Source organism: Danio rerio, chromosome 10 (assembly GCF_052040795.2).
Source record: "Danio rerio strain M-AB ecotype USA chromosome 10, GRCz13ab, whole genome shotgun sequence".
NCBI classification, from domain to species: Eukaryota; Metazoa; Chordata; class Actinopteri; order Cypriniformes; family Danionidae; genus Danio; species Danio rerio.
In genome coordinates this window covers 15123682-15149733 of record NC_141030.1, presented here as the reverse complement: position 1 = coordinate 15149733, position 26052 = coordinate 15123682, and the positions used below count along the sequence as shown (strand labels likewise).

At 33.7% G+C, this 26052-nt stretch overlaps 1 protein-coding gene across 5 annotated transcripts in view; it reads right to left on the bottom strand.

The window, feature by feature from the left end:
- Positions 1–26052, bottom strand: part of rassf6 (Ras association domain family member 6) — a 48701-nt gene that overhangs the window by 13857 nt on the left and 8792 nt on the right. For 2 of the 5 annotated variants that reach the window (XM_087269739.1, XM_087269738.1), the window contains exons 1-6: positions 12570–12684; positions 11224–11349; positions 4543–4620; positions 4199–4277; positions 3817–3968; positions 705–790 (exon numbers count right to left, since the gene is read on the bottom strand). In XM_087269739.1, the coding sequence (XP_087125865.1) occupies positions 705–790; positions 3817–3968; positions 4199–4277; positions 4543–4620; positions 11224–11318 (490 nt within the window). In that variant the 5' untranslated portion in view covers positions 11319–11349; positions 12570–12684. 5 annotated transcript variants of the gene reach the window in all.

Here is a 26052-nt window from a genome sequence, read left to right as displayed (position 1 = left end):
ATGAGTAGATTATGCACTATGGCGTCCTCTTGTGTCCAGTTTGAATGAAACATAAATAATATTGACATGTATTTCAGGGGACTTCAACTATGAATAAGAGCCTTAAACTGCTTTAGCACATCTATTTTATACCTGATATGTGTATTTTATATGATCCTGAAAATCTTGATTAGCTGCTTTAGTGTTTGATTATTGCTGAGCTCCACTCCACAGTGGGCATTCAGAAGCAGGGTTGAATAACTCTCCACTATTTTATAAAAAGATCTCTTCGTGGATATATATATGAATTATATTGCCATTGATATTCTTATCACAAATGCCAAAAAACATTGTGATAAATCTTTTAAGTCCATTTGGGCCATCCCTAACAACCAAACTCTTATAGATGCACTAAAAGCTATGGATTAAATGTTATGCTTTCTTCTTTGTGATCTTTGTTACACAGACTGATCGATTTCCTTTATAACTTCTCAGGGAAACATTATTACAGTATTAATTTTGTTTTGCATGAATATGTATTTTGTTATTCACCAAGAATCACAATTTTGCCTAAATATCCTTTTTAATGTTCTACTAAGAAAACAAGTGTTCAAGTAAATTAATATTTATTCATTTATTTTCTGAAATACCATATATGATCCATCAGATGTGTTACCATAGTCCAAATTCTACTGTAACATCAAATAATGTTAAAGAAACTGAACCTTCAGTAGGATTTTCAGGTGATCCAGCTTCCTCCAGTTCAGCAATATTGTGAAGGTTGTCAAATTCTCCCCATCGTGTCATACCCCTAATGGCACAGTTGATCGAATCAAAAAACACATAATTGAATTAGAAAACATAAGACAGAATCTTCAACAAAGCCTAAAACAGCACTAATTCTCTTTCATGCTTTAAAAAACATAAATATAGGATTCAAACACTTACAGTTTTTCTCAGTGGCTTTTGTGCATTTCTCACAACACTATTTACATTTGCCTGACAGTTAATGCATTTCTCAAAACAATTAGTTATTTGTGCACATCATAGTAGCAGTTTCTCATTCCTTCCAGCAAATTGCAAAAGCTTTTGGACATGCATCAATTGCTTTCACAACTCTCTCTGTTTATAACATTATCATTAGCTTATGTCATGTTAGTCAAAATTAACTAAACTTGAATGCTAAAAAGTCATTGCATGTAAAACTAATAGTCCTCCTTTCATTACTTGAGTCATTACATACGAAAATGTTAAACTTATTCATTTTCTTGTCGGTTTAGTCCCTTTATTAATACGGGGTCGCCACAGCGAAATAAACCGCCAACTTATCCAGCAAGTTTTTACGCAGCGGATGCCCTTCCAGCCACAACCCATCTCTGGGAAACATCCACACACACACACACATACACTACGGACAATTTAGCCTACCCAATTCACCTGTACCACATGTCTTTGGACTTTGGGGGAAACCGGAGCACCTGGAGGAAACCCACGCGAACGCAGGGAGAACATGCTAACTCTACACAGAAACACCAACTGAGCTGAGGCTCGAACCAGCGACCCAGCAACCTTCTTGCTGTGAGGCGACAGCACTACCTACTGCGTCACTGCTTTGCCAAAATGTTAAACTAGTTGTCAGAATCTTTCAATCTAATTTTATAAAAAAAATTTTAAAAAAGTTGATCTATAAGTTGATATATATATATATATATATATATATATATATGAAAATGTTTTATAAATTGAACAATTTCATGAATGATTTACAGACCTATGTATGTTATAGGTTCATTTCCAATATGCACTGCAATATGTTTACAGTTGTGCACAGCTCTACCCAAAGGAAGTTTTATGTTTTTTGAAAATAAAGGTGTTATTTTTTGGTACAATGTTGTGAATACATTAGAATAGAAATGAGCATATGCAGTAAAAATATGAAACATACTTATTCAGTGTCTTGTACTCAGATACCTCACTAAATGCAGTGATGTCTAACTTTACTGTAGTTTTACAGTACTGTAGTTACTGTAGTGTAGCTTTACTGTACTTAGGCTGGGCAAGTAGTATATAATACTGCAAAAAAGTGCTGTCTTGAGCATTTGAACAGGAAGTGTCACCAAAATCTGACTTTTTTGCATTGGAAAAAATGTACAGAGAAAACTGTCATAATGAAAATATGGCAAAGCCATATGACTATGACTTGTTCATAAACAATGGTGTCAGGACTTTTATGACACTGACACTTTCATTGACAGGAATACCTTTTTTGAGGAATGAGCTAATGGAATGAGTGATACACTTTTGCAGGTTATCAACTAGGTTTTGCAGTTTGTACAAATTGTTTTGAGAAATGCATTAGCTATTGTTTAAATGTAAAGAGTGTTGTAAGAAATGCACTGAAGCCACTGAGAAAAACTTTAATTTTTTTAATCCTGATTATTATTATTCATTCATTTTCTTTTCGACTTAGTCGCTTTATTAATCTTGAGTCTATATACTGCAATACCTGCAAACTGACATTGCACCGCTCCAGTGTATGTCATTAAATACTGTAAATAGCAAGTTTTTATACCAAGAATGTTGATTTGTTGTTCTGAAATACCAGAAATGATCAAAAAGAGACAAAGTAAGAACCAGATGATAACCTTAGAGTTGACCTTGGACTGACTTAAACATTTTGCTGTAACTTGTTAGAGTAATTTTTTTTAAGTTTTTTTTTTTTCAAAGTGTAATTGAACTTTGGTTCAAACTTTAAAATTGCTCTTAATCTAAATCAAAATATCTATTGTGGCAAAACAACAACAACAACAACAATTGCAATAATTCATTCATTTTCTTTTCGGCTTAGTCCCTTTATTAATCTGGGGTCACCACAGTGGAATAAACTGCCAACTTATCCAGCCTATGTTTTTACACAGCGGATGCCCTTCCAGCTGCAGCTCATCTCTAGGAAACATCCATACACACTCATTCAGACTCATACAGTACAGACAATTTAGCCAGCCCAATTCACCTGTATCACATGTCTTTGGACTGTGGGGGAAACCAGAGCACCCGTAGGAAACCCATGCGAATGCAGGGAGAACTTGCAAACTCCACACAGAAACGCCAACTGACCCACCCGAGGCTTGAACCAGTGACCTTCTTGCTGTGAGGTGAAAACACTACCTACTGTGTCACTGCGTCACCCCGATTATTATTATATAAACTTATTTTTGCATAATTGCACAGCCTTGGTTAATATTATTACAGTATGTTGGACTCCAATTAAGCTTGACTTTAAAAACTTGACTCTTTGAAAAGTTGCTACTTTCAGTATGTCCACATCTTGTACAATGAAGGAGGACTGAGAAAATTGATTGTTTTGTCCCATACCACATTCTAATGAAAGTACAGCCATAAATAGGCCCAGACAATCACACTGTCCTTATGTGTTTTGATTGAACCCCTTCTGCATGACAAGGTTACTAAGGGTTGACGGAGCACTATTTTATTTTGAAGGTGATTAAATTATTGGTGGGGACATATTTCAGTAATTGCTGGATACTGGTGGGGACACATCCCCTCTCAATGCCAAATCTATGGCCTTGATCTATCTATCTATCTATCTATCTATCTATCTATCTATCTATCTATCTATCTATCTATCTATCTATCTATCTATCTATCTATCTATCTATCTATCTATCTGTCTATCTGTCTGTCTGTCTGTCTGTCTGTCTGTCTGTCTGTCTATCTATCTATCTATCTATCTATCTATCTATCTATCTATCTATCTATCTATCTATCTATCTATCTATACACAGAATCTGAGATAACAAAATAAATAGCACAAACCTTTTGTTTCCTGGTGGACTGATGGGGTCTGGTGATTTGACTGAAGACTCATTAGAAAATATCTGTTTCTCATCTTGTATTTGTAACCGAATGGGTCTCTTTACACCCCAATAAATGACCAGGATGCCTTCCAATGTTACATTTCCTGCATACTGAAAAACATTAAACATTAGTTCTACTGGTTTGAAATACCATTCATTTCCAGCAGAGGGCAGAAAAATACTTTTTTTGTTTCTTTTGCAAAAGTACTGGAGGGCCCAGTCCACACATATGCATGCAAAATCACACACTGCCACAATTGTCTAATTTTTATGTCACAATAATTCATGCAATGACTGCATAATAAGCCATTAAGATATAAAGACATAAAAGTAATTTTTACCTCATGAACAGTGAGCTGCAGGTGTGTATTGTCTTTAAGAAAGCAGTTGTAGGTGTTCAGTAAAGAGAAAAACTCAGCCCTTTGAATCCAGTGCGAGAAGTGAGTCAAGCAAGAAAGGACAGGCATATAAGGAAATTAGATAAATAAAACTGTTTGAGTTACAATTATAATTTGATTGTCAGATTTTCAATGTCGTCTCAGATGTCAGGCTTATTTTTACAGTACAATAGCCTGCCATGTCATTGATTACATATAGAGTAATCATTTGATTTAATTAAAATATAATTTGTGTATATGTATGAATAAATAAAATATGATGCAATACAATATCAACTATTACTGACCTGGAGCAAACATTTCCAGCACCAACTTGAACAACAGAGTTTGACTGGACTGCATTCATTTCAACAAGCCGACCCGATCTGTGGAGAAAGTATATTCTTCATACATTTGCATATGCACAGCATTTATTAACTGACAGTATCAATTCAGGATCACTGGGAATATGGCTTTTGCCCCAGGTAAATGTAACTTTTCGAATTTCATATTCATTCATTCGTTCATTAATTCGTTCATTAATTCGTTCATTAATTCGTTCGTTAATTCGTTAATTCGTTAATTCATTCATTCATTCATTCATTCATTTTCCTTCAGCTTAGTCCCTTATTCATGGGTCCAGGGGCGGACTGGGACAAAAATTCAGCCCTGGCACTGTAGCCACATCAGCGCACATTACCCGACACAGCCCCCCCCACGGACACGCACATTCAGTATTTTTTTGGTGCACAGATGGTAAAATAATATGACATTCTTGCCAGATTTTGATAACGTCCGGGTGACTTCGGATTGGGTCGGCTAATCTTGAAATCAGGCGGCCGTCGCCGATTGGGCCAAATGCTTAACATTTATTATTATTATTATTATTATTATTTTTTTTTTAATTATTTTTTTTATCAACATCATAATATCACATCTAGCAAGAGATAAAAGCTGCCTGCACTTAAAAAGAATACATATAAAAAAAAAAAAAACAAGAAAAAAAAAACTGACCGGCCCACATTTAAAAATTGGTCCGGCCCTTTTGGGATTTGCCAGAATTGCCAGATGGCCAGTCCGCCCCTGCATGGGTAACCACAGTGGAATGAACCAGCATTTTGGCATAAGTTTTATGCAGCGGATGCCCTTCCAGCTGCAACCCACTCACTCATTTACACACACAATCATACACTACTGCCAGATCTGTTTTACCCAATTCACCTATAGCGCATGTCTTTGGGGGAAACCGGAGCACCCGAAGGAAACCTTTGCGAAGACAGGAGAACATGACAACTCCACACAGAAATGCAAACTGGTCCTGCCGTGTGATCTTTTTGCTGTGAGGCAACAGTGTGTGCCACTGAGCCACCATGCCATATTCAAAAGCGATTAATTTAATCTATCATTAGGGGATTTATCTTTTAAGCAGATATGCAAATTTCTCTATTGCAGATATGGGTTTTAAAAGCATGTTGGTGTATGCAAAATAACTGCAAACTGACATTGCACCGCTCCAGTGCATGTCATTAAATACTGTAAATACAAGTTTTATACAAAGAACGTTGATTTGTTGTTTTGAAATACAAGAAATGATAAAAAAAGAAACAAAGTAAGAACCAGATGGCAACCAGAGTTGACTTTGGACTGACTTAAACATTTTGCTGTAATTTGTTATTTTGTTAGAATAATTGAACTTTGGTTCAAACTTCAGAATTGCTCTTAATCTAAATCACAAATATCTATTGTGGTAAAACAACAACAACAACAACAACAACAATTGCAATACTTTATACTAGAGATCACTAATAATTTTTTTTAAACAATTTGGTAAAACAATGTTTTAACAATAAACATTGTTTTTACCCATACATCAAAGTATAATTTTGCTTTGGACAACTTAAAAAATACTCTAAATTGTTACAGCCTAATTTATAAACATTTCTCAAATATTAGTTTTGACTTGGTTGAAACGATATAATTGAATCCTAATCAAAATATTCATTCTGCATAAGGGATAAAAATGCATCCACTCACAAGAAAAATAGCGTTTTTATTATTATTTTAAATAGAGAACATAAATTAATTATTTTTGAGGAACAAAATCCAACTTGACATTTGAATTAAATAACGACAGATGGCAAAACGCCACCGAGCGAGGATTCATGCGATGTGGTCAACATGACAAAAAAAAAATAATAATAAAATAAAATAAAAACAAACAACCTGCTGGTTTAAAGTAAAAATACTACTTTGAGAAAAACTAATGCTTTTAATTTTTTTCTATAGGGCATCATTTTTTCCTTTAAGGTAAATTAAAAGCAGTTTATAATCAGAAACCATTGTGTGGTTAAATTGCAGAAAACATGTTCCCTAACCACAGACATCTTTTTAACCCTTCTAATTTACTGATGTGTTTAAAACGTAAAACTGATGTAGGTACTTTAACGTATTGTATGTGGTCATGTAACAGACTGCAAAGGTTCTGGTCCTTGGTGCTGGGGGAAATGGATAAAAACTTTGACATGCCGTTGGATTTTGACCCAGTTTCATTGATTTCGGGTATTCCCAATGCACACATTTTTTTATCAGCTAATAAGAAATTAAATAATATATTAACATTTGCCACCAGAAAAAATATTTAACTTAATTAGCTTAGTGATAAATCTCCATGACTTAAAGGTTGGCACAAGATGTTTTTTGAGTTAATTCCTCTGGAACATCTTACCCATGTCTTACACACAAAAAAAAAAAAAAAACAGAAATGTTTTTTCAAAGTTTGGACTCCATATTTACATTATTTGGAACCTGGTCTTTGCCCTATTATGCTAAAAGGAATATTATAATTGTATTGCTATCTGAAAAACAAGCAATGTTTTTATCCTTTTTTCTCATCTTTTTATTGTGGGGTAGTGTTGTTTTTTATGCCATTTTTTTTTCTTTCTTTTTTTCTCTACATTGTTTTGTATTGGGCGAAGCAGTGGCGCAGTAGGTAGTGCTGTCGCCTCACAGCAAGAAGGTCGTTGGGTTGCTGGTTCAAGCCTCGGCTCAGTTGGCGTTTCTGTGTGAAGTTTGCATGTTCTCCCTGTGTTCGCGTGGTTTTCCTCCAGGTGCCCCCCCACAGTCCAAAGACATGCGGTACAGATAAATTGGGTAGGCTAAAGTGTCCGTAGTGTTTGAGTTTTTTGTGTGAATGTGTGTAAGGATGTTTCCCAGAGATCGGTTGCGGCTGGAAGGGCATCCGTTGCGTAAAAACCTGCTGGATAAGTTGGCGGTTCATTCCGCTGTGGCGACCCCGGATTAATAAAGGGACTAAGCCGACAAGAAAATGAATGAATGAATGAATGTTTTGTGTTGTTACTTTCTTTGTGTATCTTTTGAAGATGTTTTGTTATGTCTGTATTGTTGTGAATATTCAATAAACATAATTATGAAAAAAAATGCAGAATAACAGGAGAATCAACATATAACATGATTTAGATGAAACATAACAATAATACTACAATATAATAATAAGATAATACATTTCAATGTCATTTAAGAATGTTTAAATTGTACAGTAATTTTAGTTATTAAATAAAACAGTCAATTTTTATTTTTAATTTAATATAGAGCCTTTAATTTGGGTTTATATGTGAACATAAATAGTCCTCACTTCAGATTAGATCACAAAACTGCATTAAGTTGTAATAAAGCATTTATTGCATACAAAGTACTATATGCATGGAAAATAAGATGTAAAATCAATAATTTGAATATTTTATTAATCATACTTACTCATTCTAAATTATCTTAAAACCTACAACTACTGTTAAATAACTGGTTTGTAAATAATGCAATAATTTATGCATTCATTCATTTTCCTTCAGCCTCAGTCCTTTTATTTATCAGGGGTCACCACAGTGGAATGAACCGACCAACTTATCCAACATATGTTTTACAAAGTAAATGCCCTTCAGGCTGCAACCCAGTACTGGAAAATACTTAATTTTGTAATGAAAATTAACAAAGAATTAAAATACAATCATTATGCACATTATACTTGCTTACAAGTCAAGCATATAGCTTTTGTAGATGTTATAAACTGTGTAATAATGTCTATTGATGTAGAGCTAATGCTTAATAAATGATTCATAGTGTTCAGTTATTAGAATGTGATAATATTATCTAAAGTGAAGACTTTTATGCTTTGTGAATCCCTTATAAATGACAATTAAATGCTCTCCTAAAAAGGAAATGAATGAAAGAGTATGTTTTCAACAGAAAATTTGAAGATAGGATTGCAGAGACTGCAATTTAATTGTAATAAGAGTTAATACTTAAGTCATAGAGTCATAGAGTTAATACTTAAGAAATGCTAAACAACTTGCTAATGCTCTATAAATGATTCATAGTGTGCAGTTATAATAATGTGTAAGCAAAATCTAAAGTGGGGAATTTTTGTGCTTTGCAAATCCATTAAAACTGACAATTAAATGCTTTGCAAAAAAGGAAATGAATGAAAGAGTATGTTTTCAATAGAGAAAAAAATAGTTCATTCACAACATGCACAGCTGTTCTTAAATGTGTTAACTTTATATGACACTAAAATGCTTTATCATATTGTTATATTAAAATAATTATTATATTGTTGTTGTTTTATAAACATTTTATGTTGTATTTTGAAAACTCCTATAGCCCAATATTGACAGAGCAATGTTTACAGTACCCTTATTGGTAACACTTTATTTTGATGGTCCCCCTTTAGATAGTCTGTTACATCAAGTAATGAAAAATGAATTATTAACAATGTATGAAAACACAAATGAAGCCATTTCTGATTTAAAAAAGACCTTGCACTTAAAAGGTTGCACATATTAGAATTTTACAGCATATATTGTTTATGCACATCATATACTGTCACACAATATGAGATTTATAGTGTGGTTTATTTTTATTATTTTTATTAATTTTGTTATACTTTTTCTATTTGTACTGTTATTGTCTTTTTTTTTACTTTTGTTTGTTAACTCATAAAAATACAATAAATAAATATATATAAAAAAAAACTACATTTGTGAAAATTACCTATTTCTTTTCAAATAATGAATCATAATTTTGAGCTCACCATACTTAAAGTTTATGCCTTTTCTTGGTACATAAGTTAAACTAACTCATATTTTTAAGTGATAGGACCAAAATGCTAAATTTTAAGTTATGTTCAGTCAACTTTACTTAACTGTCTAGACAGCATTAGGGGTTAAAGTGTAAAGTGTTACCAGGAAATAAATAAAAGAGTATGTTTTAAACAGAGAACAAAATAGTAGGTCATTCACAACGTGCACTGCTGTTTTTAAATGTGTTAACTATGACACTCAAATGCTTTATCATATTATTATATAGTAAAATTGTTATATTGTAAAATTATTATAAGGCTGTTGTTTTATAAACATTTATATGTTTTATTTTGAAACTCTCATAGCCCAATATTGACACAGCAATGTTTAAACCATTATTATATTTCTAAATAAGACTGAAAAGATCCATTCATACATTCTTATTCTTTTCAGCTTAGTCCCTTTATTAATCTGGGGTCTCCAAAGAATGGACTGCCAACATATACAGCATATGTTTTTATGCAGCAGATGCCCTTACAGGTGCAACCTATCACTAGGAAACATCCATGCACACTCATTCACACACATACACTATGGACGATTAAGCCTACCCAATTCAACTCTACTGCATGTTTTTGGATTGTGGGGGAAACCAGAGTACCCGGAGGAAACCCAAGCAAACATGGGGAGAACATGCAAACTCCTAACAGAAATGCCAACTGACCCAGCCGAGGCTCGAACCAGCGACCTTCTTGCTGTAAGATGATTGTGCTACCCACTGCACCACCATGCTGCCCGATTGCAAAGATTGTAATGTAAAACATGAATCAAGTAACAAAAAACTGAATCATAAACAAAGTAGGAAATCACAATGATTAAGAACATTGTATAAGTGTTACCATTAAATTTAATGTGAATAATAACTCCAGGTCATCAAAGTGTGCAACTTGAAACACTTCACTGACTGTTTACAGTTTAACAGAGGTTATGTGATGGAAACATTAAAATGTATTTGTTTAGCAATCATGCACTTTGATAAAACATGTTTTGATATGATACAAAGAACAATGCTATAGCGCAGTCAGAATTATTAGGCCCCCTTTGAATTATTAATATTTTTTAAAAATATTTCCCAAATGATGTTTAATAGAGCAGGGACATTTTCACAGTATGTCTAATAATATTTTTTCTTCTGGAAAAAGTTTTGCCTAATTTGCTTAGCCAGCCTAGTTAACCTAATTAACCTAGTTAAGCCTTTGAATGTCATTTTAGGCTGTATAGAAGTGTCTTGAAAAATATCTAGTAAAATATTATTTACTATCATCATGGCGAATATATATATAAAAAAATCAGTTATTAGAAATCAGTTATTAAATCTAATATGTTTAGTAATGAGTTGAAAATATTTTCTGTCCGTTAGACAGATATTGGGGGAAAAAAATAAACAGGGGGGCTAATAATTCAGGGGACCAATAATTCTGACTTCAACTGTATACATTTCTGAAGAGAGCAAAATACTTCCCAGGAGCTATGCTATTTTTGCAGTTTTTGTTTTCACAAATCCACCAGAGGCCATTGTGTATGCATTTTGAGATCTCAAATTTCTCTCGCGACTGCCATTCATGCCTTCAGTTCTTGCTTAAATCCACCAGAGGCCACTGTCGACTGACTGATTTACTGACCAATCCCTCCTTCCCTAAACCCAACCAATAATGTTTTAAAAAGCACCAGGTTTGACCTGCCTACCACCTTCCCTACACCCTAAAGCAGTGTTTTCAAAAGCAAATCAGAAAAAGAAAAGCCCTCGGCTGCCTGATTTTTATCATGTTTTCAGATTTTACTACATTCTCACCTTGTTATTTACTTGTTTATTTTATTTTTTAGCTTTTGTTTTACCCGCTTTCTGGAACGGTGCTTCGCTGGACTTGAACCCCGTTGTCGCAGTCAACTCCATTCTGAGGTTGAGCTATTGGACAAACTAGTAACAGCATAAAAGCCGTCCACACAGAGGTAAGCGGTCAGCTGGTAAGAGAAAAAAGGAACGGCGTCATACCGCCTCGTAGCATTAGTTTTTAAGACAAAATGCTCTGGCTACATAATTCATGATTTCCAGAAATCTATATAGCTACGTTTTCGAATGAGCCTATGTTGACCATATCAACTGAATAATATTCATATTTCTGCAGTCATCAAGACATTCAAGACTGCCTAATATTACACACAGAAGAGTTCCAACTGTGCCCAAACACGTTTCTGTCAGCATTAATGACTGTGGTATTTGAGTGAAGACATCTGAAAATGCTCCATGCTAATGTGTCATTAGCAAACAGGCCCTTTCAAAAGTCCCCTCTTTCTTTAAACACTAAAGCCTGAGGCCACTGAAAAAAAAGCCTGCCGGTCTTGTGTGTTTAGGATTGTTTGAGTTGTACTTTCACTTTGCTCAGTCAATCCTGAAGCGTTCAATGAATTTGAGCATTAGAGGGAGTGGTGTGGTTGTTCAAGTCAGTGCTTGCTCTCTCTCTCTCTCGAAAAAAAAAGCCACATATACAAATCCAGATCCGCGGCAAACACAGATTTGAAAGAATTTTGACTGTCAAAAGATCTGCATCTGTATGCAAATATGGCTGTCAACAAGTACTGGACTAATGGAATCAAACAAACAATGGCGTGACTGACCCAGTGGGTGCCTTGATGTTAAAACGACATCAAAAAACACATTAAAAATTATGCAAATTAATTGTATGTCAAAAACTTGACATCTATTTGACATCCAAACATTGATGCCCCTTTGACCACCAAAATAATGACACAAAATATATTAATATGAGAAAATATGTATCAAATTACAAATTTAAACTGAATGTTGTATTTCTACAATGCATGTAAACTACCTTAACATTAAAACAACATTAAATTGACATCTAATATTAACCTCAAAAAATATGTCTAAAATCAATTACTATTTTTACGTCTCTAATGAAATCATGCTAAAATCCAAAGCTCATAGTATGCTTACAATCACGTTCAGACCTTATTTTGGAGAACCTATGCAAAACATGTTCACGTTTGACTCTCATACTTCCTTAGTTACCTGCTAATCTCATAATACAGCACATGTACATGTACGTCAATGAATGAAGTCAACAGCTAGCAACATAAATCTAAAAGCATGTGTCTCATAAACAAACTTTATGTAACACTTTAAACATAATACCGTAGTAACACATAAACACTTCACTCACCTGCTGTCTGCTTAGATCCAATGTCAGTGGACTTTAAGAGGAAGGGGTCACATATCTCTATCTCCAGCTGCGGTTATAGAAGGGTCGGGCAGATAAGAGAAGTTCGGCACAGAATGAAGAGTTGTAGTTCTTGTCAGGTGTTTTTCTTGTGATTGTGACAATGTTTGTCGTAACCTGAGCCAACTCACCTCTGCTGAGTGACTTCTGGGAAAGCCTAGCAATGTCATGAATGCATGAACACACCCATGGGTAGGGGTTTCTGAGTTTGAATTTGTTGGCGGAACAGGAAGTTTTGCTTTATATGAGACACATTAGGCTGTATTAGATATTAATAGTAGATTTCCAGAACGTTTATGATTTAAGTTTTTGATTTAAAATGTTAGTGTTGCTGGATTTGGTGTCTATTGACACCAATGTTTTTACTTTTGCATGCTTTTACTTTTGTCTACCTTGTCAAACTGTTTTATATTAGCTACTTATATAATAATCAACATGGGCTCATTCTGAAAACGTAGCCCTATATATATTCTGGAGATTGCGAATTAATGTAGCCAGAAGTACGTATGTCATCTTTAAACCTATGTCTTTAAAACAAACGTTGCAGAGTGGTTTGATGACATTCCTTTTCGTGCTTGCCAGCTGACCGCTTACCTTCGTTTGAATGGCTTTCCTGCTGTTATAAGTTTGTCCAGTAGCTCGCAGAGAGGAGTGTCCATGACAACAAGGTTTGAGTCAGGCAAAGTATGGTTGCAGAAAGCATATAAAACAAAACAAAAGCCAAAAAATTTAATAAACAAGTAAATAACAGGGTGAGAATGTGGTGAAATCTGAAAAAAAAAAAAATAAAAATCAGTCAAGGACTCTTCTTTTTCTGGATTGCTTTTAAAAACTGTTGGTTGGGTTTAGGGATGTCAGGGGTGGGTCAATCTGTGCTTTAAAAAACCCTATTGGTTGGGTTTAGGTAAGGAGAAAGGTGGGTCAGTTGATTGGTCAGTCAGTCAGTCAGTCATTAAACAGCAGTCGCTAGTGGATTTATGTGAGAACAGCAGGTGAATGGCACTTGAGAGAAATATTTGAGCTCTAAAAAACCATACACAGTGGCCTCTGGTGCATTTGCGAAAACAAAAAACTGCAAAAAACGTATCTACTGAAACATATTTGGAACTTTCCAGAAATGTATAAAGCGGTACATTTTCAGAATGTGTCTGGGTAAATAACACCATATACACAGCAAAATACGGGAACCCAAAACAACTCTATGGGTGTTATTTCAACACTTTGAAAGTGTCTCATGGGGTCCACTCAAAACAGACTTAAATCAACACTTTCAAAAGGGTTGGCACATTGACACTGAAGTAAGGGTTAATTTTAACTCAGGGCAGAGTTAAAAAATGTAACTATATTTAACACCACCTGGTGTAATATATTGTTATTTTATTCAACTCTCTTGAGTGTAAATATGGTAAAAAGGTCAAATAGACTGTAAATTACAAAATAAAAAACATTTTATTTGAAAACATTCACCACTTCAACAATTCATTCAATTTTTAAAATGCAACAATGTCAAATATGCTTTAAATGTTTTATTAGTACAGACAGTATCAACAAAATATGATGTCCAAACTTGATGTTTCATCAGAGCAATTTGAAAGTTCAATATAGCGTCACTCATAGTTTTCTTCTGAACGCATAGTTTTCTTGTGAAATTACATTTTAAACAACTTGGCGTGCAAATCTTTCACTTCTGGTGTTTCCTTGGTCCTCCATATCAAACACAGCAGTTTAAATGAAGGTATAAATGCTGTAAACTTGTGTGAAAACAAACTGGAGCTAGGAAATCTCATCAAGCATGTCCTGTGAAAGATGTGCTTCCCAGCCACAGGATGACCTTTTTATCCATGACGATGTACAGTAGTAGCTGCTGATCGCTCGTCTGGTGGTTCCTGATGCACGGATATAGGGTGATGCTCATCTAAGAACTCTTCAAGACTCCAGCATGACTAAGAAAAATGTTTGAAAACAAATTGCAATCAAATTCTATGATATATTTAAAAGAACATTTAAAGTAAATAAAACATTCAAGAAATCTAAACTCACCTTTTGAAAATCTTCATGATGATCCACAACTTGACTCTCCTAGCTGGTTGAGGTGACAGAATATGGAAAAGTAGAAAAAACACATACATCACTGTTGGATCTCCAAAAACAATTAGGTTAACCACTATGACTAGAACTGGAAAAACAGGCAGCTGTCTGTCCAGAATCCTCAATTTAACACAACACTTGGAGCAAAATTTAGAGGAGCTTAAAATCTTTTATATCATTTAGTGATGCTGACTTCCCCAAAATATTGGCCACAGTGTAAAAAATATTCATAAACTTACAGTTTTCTGTAAGCATGTGCGTGCGTGCGTGCGTGCGTGCGTGCGTGTGTGTGTGTGTGTGTGTGTGCGTTTCTTTACCAGATTCAACTTGTTAGGCCCTTTCAGGTCCAGTATTGACGCCACCTTTCCTGGAGTCTAGCAGTTGTTTCAGGTCCAAATATAATCTAAAATATTAGGATAAGCAGAAGAGGAAAAGTGCAAAGCAAAGAGCAAAACATTATTTAAGTAACAGTTCATCCACAATACAAAACTTATCACCTTCATGTCATTTGTTATTCTCTAATGCTCTAATAGCCTCTCAGCTTATTGTGAAACAAATACAGAACTTTATCAAACATACCTTCATTATTATAACCACATATGACCAAGAAGGTGTGCTTGGTCATTTTACCAACTCTGGAAATACACCATCCGTCTCTAATCAGCCACCGTCACAGGGTCTTGTGTTATTGTACAGAGAACTGTGGCTTTAAAAAACAACAACACATTAGTATCTAACACATATGCATAACCTTCAGATAAAAAAAGAGAGATGAACATCACAAAGTATGCCTCACACTTTTTCACATATCTTTTGATTCAGATGTTGATTATTGATAATAAATCTACAAATCAAACCTGTATCATCATTAGGCTGCTCAAATATAAATCAGTTGATTAATTTTACAGACAGGTGGCTGTTTACAACGCACTAATAAAACGGAAATGTTGTGTACAGTACATGCTAAGTTTAGCCTATAGTTTTAAGCACAATATCATGCGGGAGAAAAAGCTTGACTAAGATGTTCCTGACTACAGAAATAGCCTAACTTAATAACGTCAGACATCCCGAGTTGGGAAAAGTAATTTTCGGGGGATACAGAGTTGATTTGCGGGAGGTAGCGGGAGAGATGAGTACCTAAAGAGCAATGGGATGAGTTGCGCGCGACGTACCTAAAGAGCGGTGGGGGTGACTTGCGCGCAACGTACCTGAAGAGCTGGGAGGGATGCGGTGGAGAGGGGTGTGCAAAGTGTTTAATGACCGGGCAGGAGACGCGATTTCCGGGAGATTATCATTCATTTGCGGGCATCTACTTGGGCATCTGGGAGTCTCTGTGCATTTGCGGGATAACGTTAACGTTAGTCCCGCAACTTCCGGGAGACTTCTGTAACGTTAAATGTCTGATAAAGTGCAAACGCGGTCATTTAAAGACATTAATGTTAACATTCCGACTTTAATGGTTGGCAACACTTAATATAATTCAAGCGTACGTTATCACACGAGTCTATGGACTAACGGTATATGGACGGCCACGAATGAACCAGTTTAAAAGGGCCGCGGTGTTTAAAATAACCAAATTAACGTACACGAATAACAAACAATCATTTGTTTTAGTCAGGAAGCCTTTTACAAGTAAGCATATGTTCATTTACTCACCAGATATGTTTTAGAAACTCTCCAGAGCTTATGGAAACCGTCCTGTGTTGCCGTTAGCATCCGGGCAGAGTAGGCTAACGTTAGGCGGCTCCGGGCATTCCCTCGCTAGTTTGCTTGGAATTAAAGGAGAAGTGTCGATTTTATTTTACAGATGGGTAACAAGGCACAAAATGGCATTAAGCGTGACAGAAATGTGTTGAACATGTACATTTGATAATTTTATGCACTATGTATGCGTGAGCATATATAAAAACATTCTTGAAAAGAAGTGAATAGTAATGCAGTTAAGCTAGATACACAAACGACCATGAATGAACCGCAGAAGATTAAAATTGTCACTCCATTCTAAAGTTATTAACTTAACAACATGTTTACAACTGTATTTCCTTAAAGAAAGTCAGTAAAATACCAACATTTAGGTAGTTTGACTCACCAGTTGCTGTTCTAAACCTCAGATGGAAAATGGCGTCTGGAAAATTCTTCAGTGACTGGGGCTGCATGAATTCCCGGATGTTGGAAATAACACCACCAGGTGTTAAAAAGATAACTCCTTGATTTCGCACTGAATAAAATAAATTCTAACTCTTATTATATTCATTTATCAAAATCTAACTCTTTAACGTCAACACTTTACTCTCAAATGCTTCAACACCGAGAATTTAACTCTGATGAATTTGCTGTGTACATAGAAAGATATATCAATCTACAGTGATCAAAATTTGAAAATAATTAAAAAGCTATTCCTATTTGAAGTAATATTCAAAAAGTAAGTTAAAAAAGCAGTTGTTAAGCATGTTTCATGAGTTACATATGAAAAGTTCAGATTCAAAAAACACCAAAGTGCTTTTCTTCTAGAATTAACATATTTTTCAGCTTCTTTTGTTTGTGATCAATTATTTACCTTTAATTGCATTAAAAACAAGGTACTCATCACAATACACATACATTACCCGATCATACACAGTCGAGCCAGAGTAAAATGTCTCAGATGGCAATTGTGGCTTTTGCATCTGAGCTCTTCATATATTCTGAAGCCTAAACATTCATACATAACCTAAAATGACATACTTGAAAACGAACACTGACTAAAATTAGTGAACATTTTCAGATCTTTCCAGTTATTGGTGTTCATCATCTGTGACAGATGATATTCCTTAGTTATCTGACAAACACTATTTTACTGACAGCCAAACTTTTTACAGTTTTACAGTTACAGAATATTTGTGGAGAATATGTACAGTCGGTTCAACAATGCAGTTGGAATTGCTAATCAGTTAATTCAGCTCTAGATAGAGTAAAGATTTGTGTTTTGACAAATATGTTCCAAAGTTTAGAGAATTTGGACTGAAAGTCCACGGTGACCAAACCTTCTGCAGCAGTAGGCTACTAATCAAAAAACCAGACTAACCTTTGATATGTGGACAGAAAATCGGTTGATCATTCAAACAGCCAGCAAGCACATGCAGGTCAATAAGCCCCATTCCACAGTAAAACAATTTTCTTTTGAAGCTGAAAAAATTAAATGGCAGTCCAGAGTCCTGACCTGAACCTGATTAAAAATCTCTGGAACGCGCTTGTTGATAAAGTCATGACTAAAAAACTATAGTCAGTGAACTGTGGAGTAGACAGAAGAAGAGAATGAAGATCACAGCAAAGAACTTTTAGAGATAAGTTATGTACTGTAAGAGATTAGTGATGTCTGTGAGACTCTAGAAAAGCCTGCTAGAGAGTAGTGATGTCTTTGAGAAACTGGTGATGTCGTTAAGAGACTAGTGATATCACTGAAACCAAAGCACTGTCCTGTACTCTTGTTTTGCACTAATAATATTGACTGCTGAACCTTTAGAAATTTTTGCTGTAATCTCATCATGCTCGCTAATATTGTTCACTGTGTTTTCCACAAAATAATGGTTTTCAATAAAGTGACTCAGATATTTTTTTAAAACACTGTTCTACTAGAAAGACCAGGGAGATAAGTAAAATATTTAACTACATTTATTTGAAGAGTATTGTTTGACAAATAGTACTATTTAACAAAACATAGGATTTATTTGGCGGAGGCCCTATCTAGAACTTGAATCAAAAGTTTTTAGATCCAGCTATGGCTGCCGAGGACGAAGGCAGGGGCGGAGCTAAAAGCTAGCATTTCAGCTAGCATGGTTTAGCCAACAATCATTTTTAAACAGTACACATTCCATTATTTTTTTAAAAAAGTAAATACATTTCTGATCTCCATTCTCTATGTTTGATATGCTCTTTCATATTTCAAATCAAGATATTATACAGCCTGACAAATTGCACTCCAGATTTCAGTTTTTCATCCGATTTTTGAAAAAATCATGACCTTATGTTTAATTTGACCTTTTTTGGTCAACATTGATTTATTTTGGAAATGTAGCCTTATATACAGTTGTGGAGATAGCGAATTTTTTGGCAGAAATACATATGGCTGCATTTTGTCTTTAAAATGAACACTATGAGTCGGTATAGTGCTGTTCCTTTTTGCGCTAGCAGCATTACTTTTTCTGGATTGCTTTTCAAAACCCTGTCGGTTGGATTTAGAGAAGTGGGTGATCAGGTCAATTGGTGCTTTTGAAAGCACTATCGGTTGGGTATGAAAAAGCAGGTCAACAGTGGCCTCTGGTGGATTTATGAATAGCATAAACAGTGGCCTTCGGGATTGGCAAAAAAAAAAAAAAAAAAAAAACTGCAGAAAACGTACCTCCTGGGACATATTTGGCAATCTCCAGGAATGTATATAGGGGTACATAATCAGAATGAGCCTGGGTTAAATTCTGATCTACACTCTCTGTTTAATATGCTGTCTAACGTAACCTTTCATATTTCAAACATTATACAGCCTGACATATTACATTTCAGATTCCAGATTTCATCAGGTTTCATTTTTGTCTATTTGTACAAGCTTTAATGTAACCTCTCTTTGCAAGTGTGTGCAGCAGAACTCTGTTGGGATCTGATATATAATACAAAGAGACACACCCATATCCACGCAATATTCAGAAAGGGTGACAAAACAGAAATGTACTTTGACCCTTAACCCTTGTCCATCAACCGATTCATATCATTTCAAAAACATCACAATACACAGATTTGCAATTCACATGTTTTTAAATCAACTTTTCAAGTAGACAAGGATTTTATTTTGCTTGTAAATGTAAGCTATTAAGCTATTATAAGTTAGTAAGTATACGTTTTGATTAGGACACATACAGCTGCTGGAAGTGTACAAAGTCAGAACAGTTGTGCAACCAAGTCTAGTTCATGTCAGTTCACATTTCAGAGTGAGATTCCTTTTGAAATCTCCAAGCTTGCTAAACAGGAACTGTCATTATTGAAATTCTTGGCTCACAGCGTTGATGCTTTTCCCAGACTCTACAAAAGATGGCAGTGTAAGCTAACAGTTGTAAATTCAAGCATAGTTTAGAAGTGTTTCCCATATGTATTCAGTCTTTCAGTGATTTACTACATACATATACAGTAGATGGGCCTATGGATTTTTCCTTTTGGCAGATGGTTTGTAGTCAGATTGCTCTATAAATATTGTGTGCTTCACTCTTGTTGTAATGCTGCATGCGTGTTGGTTGATCACTGTCTGCAATATCTCAAAGTCTGCCAAAAGTCTGGGTGACGCTGTTAGGGTTACGAACAGAACATCTGAGGAATCGCAGCTGTCTTCAGCCTCCCTATAATGTTAACACTGCCATTTTACAATAGACTTCATTTCAACCCTTAACAGTACAGTACATTCACTTTACTATTCAAAAGTCATGTCGGGTTGTATTATTGATAACATTTTACAAAATGAAGCACTTAGTTAATGTAAGTTAATATATTTACTAACATAAAAACCATTATTTTACTAAGGCATTTATTTTTAATTGTTAGCATTAATTAATGAATAGACAGTTGTTAATTGTTTGTTCATGTTAGCTCAGTGGATTAACTAATGTCAAGAAGTCCAGTGTTGGATTTTAATAATGCAGTAAATGTTGCTCTTTTTCTTTTTTTGCTTTACGTGTAAGTAAATATGTTACATTACATGTAACATTAACTACTTGTCATGTATTGTATTGTGTTATTATTGTTTTTTAAACCTGATCAAATATGAACTAACATTGAATATTTGTATGTCTATTAAAGTTAGGAAATTTGTCTCACATATTCACAGATCCAGAGCCTTATTTTTTTTAGTTCAGTCAAATTAACTTTTTTAGTTATCTCAACTTACACCAATAAAACTGATTAAAAATATGAAGTTAAACTTTGCATAGCTTAAAAAGTTTAAACTTGATTAACTTATTAAGCTTAAAAAAATGTTGCCTTGACTTTTTCTCATTCAATTTTCACAGTGTGGAGAGCAGTCTGAACATCAATCTTAGAAAATTTGAAGTGAAAGTAACTCAATCCCGCAAGCTTCACCATCTGTCCAAAATGTATGATAAAAATAATACTTGTTTCTCTCCAATTTAGATAGATAGATAGATAGATAGATAGATAGATAGATAGATAGATAGATAGATAGATAGATAGATAGATAGATAGATAGATAGATAGATAGATAGATAGATCCAAAAATTGGATGTGAGGCTTCATCTTCACAAAGCTTTGGCATATTCGGTAACACTTAGAAAAAAATGACTATATTATAACTATCCGTTATAACTAGTTAACAGACCGTTATTAACTGTTAGTTAATGGGTTATAAATGCCTCGTTAAATAAAAGTTAATAGTTTGTTAATTATTTATAAATGTGCCTTATAGATAGCCAATAGATAATTTACATACTGTTAGTTAACAAGTTATAAATGACTTGCTAAGTGTATTTTAATGATTTATAACTATACCTGATAAAATAGTAATAGATCCTGAACAAACTGTTAGTAAATCACTTACTAAAGACTTGTTAAGTATCAGTTAATAGTTTTTATATGTTATTGGGAAGTTTTTCTTGTTGCAGCTCTTCTTCATTTATTAACTGTTAGTAAATAATAGTTGCAGCTTTAGAATAACGTCCCAATAACATACATAAGCTTATAACTAACACTTAACCAATATATTAACTTTCACTTTACAGATCAGTTGTTCATAATTTAACCATCAACTAATACCATTGAAACTTTGTAGAACAGCAAATGGATGGAACAAGTTGAAGCTACAGACATTTGATGTGATGTTTATAATATAACATTTTTGTACCGTAACCTTGTTCCACTCATAGGCTTTTCTGTATGCTGTATTTAACCAAAGAAACTCCACAGATGAAATGTTGAACATTGTGTTTAATGTATAGAAACACACATACTGAGCCATCACATGGCAGAACAACAGTATACAACAGAATACAAACCCATGAGGTTTGGGCACTTTTTGTGCTAAATATGAAAACAAAATAAATAAATAAATATTTTATTAGAAAAGTTCGACAGAAGTTTCACTGGTGTTATTGGATGGTAAATAATCTCAACAATTGATCTATAAAGTCAGAGTTAATATATAAGTGTTAGTTATTAGCTTAAGTATGTTATTGGGACGTTATTTTAAAGTTGCAACTATTCCTCATTTAGTAACAGTTAATAAATTAAGAATAGCTGCAACTTTAGAATAATGTCTCAATAACATATATAAACTATTAACTGATACTTAACAAGTCAGTAGTAAGTAATTTACAAACAGCTTGTTCATGATCTTTTATTATTTTATTAGGTATAGTTATAAATCATTAAAATACAGTTAACAAGTCATTTATAACTTTCTAGCTAACATATTGTAAATTATCTATTGGCTATGTATAAGGCACAGTTATAAATAATTAACAAACTATTAACTTTTAATTAATGAGTCATTTACAACCCATTAACTAACAGTTTATTAATGGCCTATTCACTAGTTATAACGGATAGTTATTATAAAGTGTTATAGCATATTCCAATCAAAATTGGTTTGTGTGTGCTTTGGCAAGCTTGGTGTGTGTTATGAGATTTCTTTGTTTGTTACTCATAACGTTTCTGGCTAGCACCATCTTTTGGTCAAAATCAATACTTTAACTGATAATAGATTTATATTCAATAAGGCTATTGTAAAAAAACAATGAAACAAAAACAATGAAACCATCTATGCTATAATCAGCCTAAATCACTGTTCTTTGTTTTGATTTTCTTAAAAAACGAATTGTTTCACCTACTTGACCGTTAATTAGATTTTTGCCAAATACAGCATAGATCATCTGGCAAAACATTATGAATTTAATTTTGATAGAAAAAAAATAGTTTTCATTTTGCCATACAGGCTAAAATCATCATCATAAGCATTATCTTCGTTTTTTTTCCCTTTTCTTTTCATCTTCTTTTTCTTCTTCATAAAACACTGGTATACAGTTGCAAAATGTGGCACATATACTGTAAGAAGGCCATTTTGAACAATTACCATTGCAATTATAGAGCATCCAACTCATTGTATCTGGCGCCACCAACTGTTCAAACATTTTATTTGTGGGTGCTTGAAACTATCATAGTATAACCACTGAAAGCATGATTTGTTAATTTTTTCCCATTACATTTCCACTATTAAAAAAAAAATACTAATGAAAATCTACTTCTTAAATGGTCTCTTCAATTTTCTGCTAAATTGGCTCAAACCATTTTCAAACTGTAACGGACATAAGTTGCAAAAAAATATTTGGAAAAACCCATCCATTGACCAAATATGTGCAAACAAATATAACAAACAATTAAATGTATTTTAGCATTTGATTTATTATTGCAGTTAATATTTTTGCAGTGTTTTAGCATATTGAGAGATTGTTTTGTGTCATCTAAGTATGAGTCCATATGCTGAATTTTAAACCAGAACATCATCCAATTAAGCTCTTTTAATTCAGTATAAAATGTTCGAATAATATCCAGTTTTACCACACTGTAAAAAAATTCAGGGTTTCACACAATTCCTTCAATGTTGTCCCAAGACAAACTGATTAAGTTAACTTTTGTCCCTAAAATACTTAAGAATTGTGATGATTAAGTTCAAGTAGCTTAATAAGCAGCAAAAAATATATATTTTTTAATTGTGGCAATTTGGAATTTTATCATTACAACTTGCATTTTATGAATGCATTATTGTATTGCTATAAAAAGTATGCTGCATTCCATTTAGAAGAGCACAATATCTCAATAAAAAAGAATAAACAAATAAAAAATACCCACTGTAGTGACAGCTTAAAAGACAGCTTATATGGCATAGGGATGATCACTTCTAAACAGAACACAGTGTGCGACACCAGTCAACTTGTCTGTGCAAAGGACCATGGGGGTCTGTAGTGTCCATCAGTTGTACCCTTGGAAATGCTTAATTCTAAAGGGGTCTTAAGTGAAGTTTCTGTGTGGAGTTTACATGTTCTCCCTGAGTTTGTGTGGGTTTCCACTGGGTGCTCCTTTTTTCTCCATAGTCCAAACAAATGCGGTATAGGTGAATTAACTAAATTGTCCATAGTGTATGTGTAAAAATGAGGATGTATGAGTGTTTCCCAGTGATGGGTTGCAGCTGGAAGAGCATCCGCTGCTCAGAACATGTGTTGGATAAGTTGGTGGTTCATTCCGCTGTGACCATTGATTAATAAAGAGGCCAAGCCGAAAATAAAATAAATGAATGAATGATTGTTTTTACTCTTAAATGCCTTTTGGGAAGTGATTTTTTCAATTTAGCATACGTTTGAACCATACCCTTAAAATGCTCAGTGGAACTTGCGGTTCAAAATTTTATAATGAAATTTAAAAACAAAATGCTGACTCAGTCCCCATTTGGTCATGATTTCCCGTCAAAATTAAGATACTTTCGAATACTAATTGATACTTATTCCACTTTTCTCCTACTGTAACTTGACCCATGTCTGCCAGAAAGTTGTTCAAGATATTCATTCAAGTTGAACTGTCAAACTGTACTTAATTAACATTAATAAATACAGACAAGAAGTGTGCCTAAACTCTCAAAAGCTATGCCAAACAATAGATTTCATGAGAAAGTAATGAAAAGACTATGAGAACAATAAAAAGTGTAATAAAATGCAATGGTGAGATTAAATTCTGAAGGAAGGAAGAATTTCTTTTCCTCCCAAATAAAACACATATGCTCAGTGATGCATGTACTTGTACGCTCTTACATCACAATGTACATTTTAGGGCAAATTTAGCCGTCCGATGAAATCTTATATTAATAAAAGTGCTGTTTAACAGCGAGATATTTTTTCAACACATTTTTAAGCATAATAATTTTAAGAACTAACTTCTGTTTGCTTATTTGTCTTTGCCATAATAGTACAGAACACTTTACTCAAGACATTATTCAGCCTAAAGTACAATTTAAAGGCATAATTAATAAAACAAGCTGTCTACTTGTGTTTTGAATTTGTACATTTAAAATTGTTCTTATGATTTTTTTCATTAAATACTTTTAAATGCTGTATAATTTAGCTAAATTTAGTATTATTTAGTATTATTTAGTATTTATTTAGTATTAATTTCTGTATTATTTAGTAAATATTACAGCACGTTTGTGAGGAGAACTAAATGTTCGATCTGCATTTTGATTTCTACTATTGAACTCTAAAATAATTGTCACTGTTGTTGTTGCATATTCAAATTATTTACCGAGTAATTTAGCTTAGTAATTACTGAGTGATTGGATTATTTTACTGTAATTTAGCATTTGGACTGCTTTACAATAAATAAACAGTGAATACACACAAAAAATGAACAATAAATTACAAGTTATTGTATTGTATGGAAAACATTAAATGTGCGAAGACTACTGTAAAGCTTCTGCATTTTTTACAGTCAGGATATACAATACTGTAAATACATCTAAAGCAAGATAAATGGTACTGTAAATATTAAAACAGTATTTTAGCTGTGAGTTTGATTTACTGTGAATCATAGTAAATCACTGGCAAACTGCTGCCAGTAAGTTACTGGAAATTCTACTGGAAATTCTAAATAATAATAATAATAATAATAATAATAAGTTTAATATTATAAAATATAATAAACTATAATAGTAATAATAATAATAATCACATTAAGCTTAGAAAATAAGTAAACAAATACATATATTAGTATAATACTTTTAATTCAGCCAAACTAAAAGAAGTAATACTTTGTCCAAAAAAAAAAAAAAAAAACCTTAAGTGAAAATGTCCTTGTTATCTCTGTCTGTTATCACTTCTGAATAACTCTAACTATTTTTATTGTTACAGAAAGGCTAATAATTTTGCATTCAACTAAATAAAAATGGTCAAAACAAGAATAACTTTGAGATGTGATAATTGGCAGTTTTTTTTTTTTGTTTTTTTTTTTACTATTCTGCATTGTGTTTGGTCAGAATTGAATTTAATTAACCGTAAAAGGCAAAAGTGCAGCGGATGTGGTATAAACAGTCACTTTGGGAAATGTCACTCTACTGCTTAAAATAAATGAGTGCATACAGACCAGAGCAACAGGTGGGTGCTTCCATACAAAGACCACTTGAATGCAAAGTCTGTGCCTGTCATGCTATTGCAATGAATGGGGGGAGGGGTGGCTGAAGTGTGTTTCTGAGTGCAGTCCAACATACACACAGAATCACTCCTGTCACGCTTTCAGCATTGGATCAAAAATTCCAGGATAATTCATC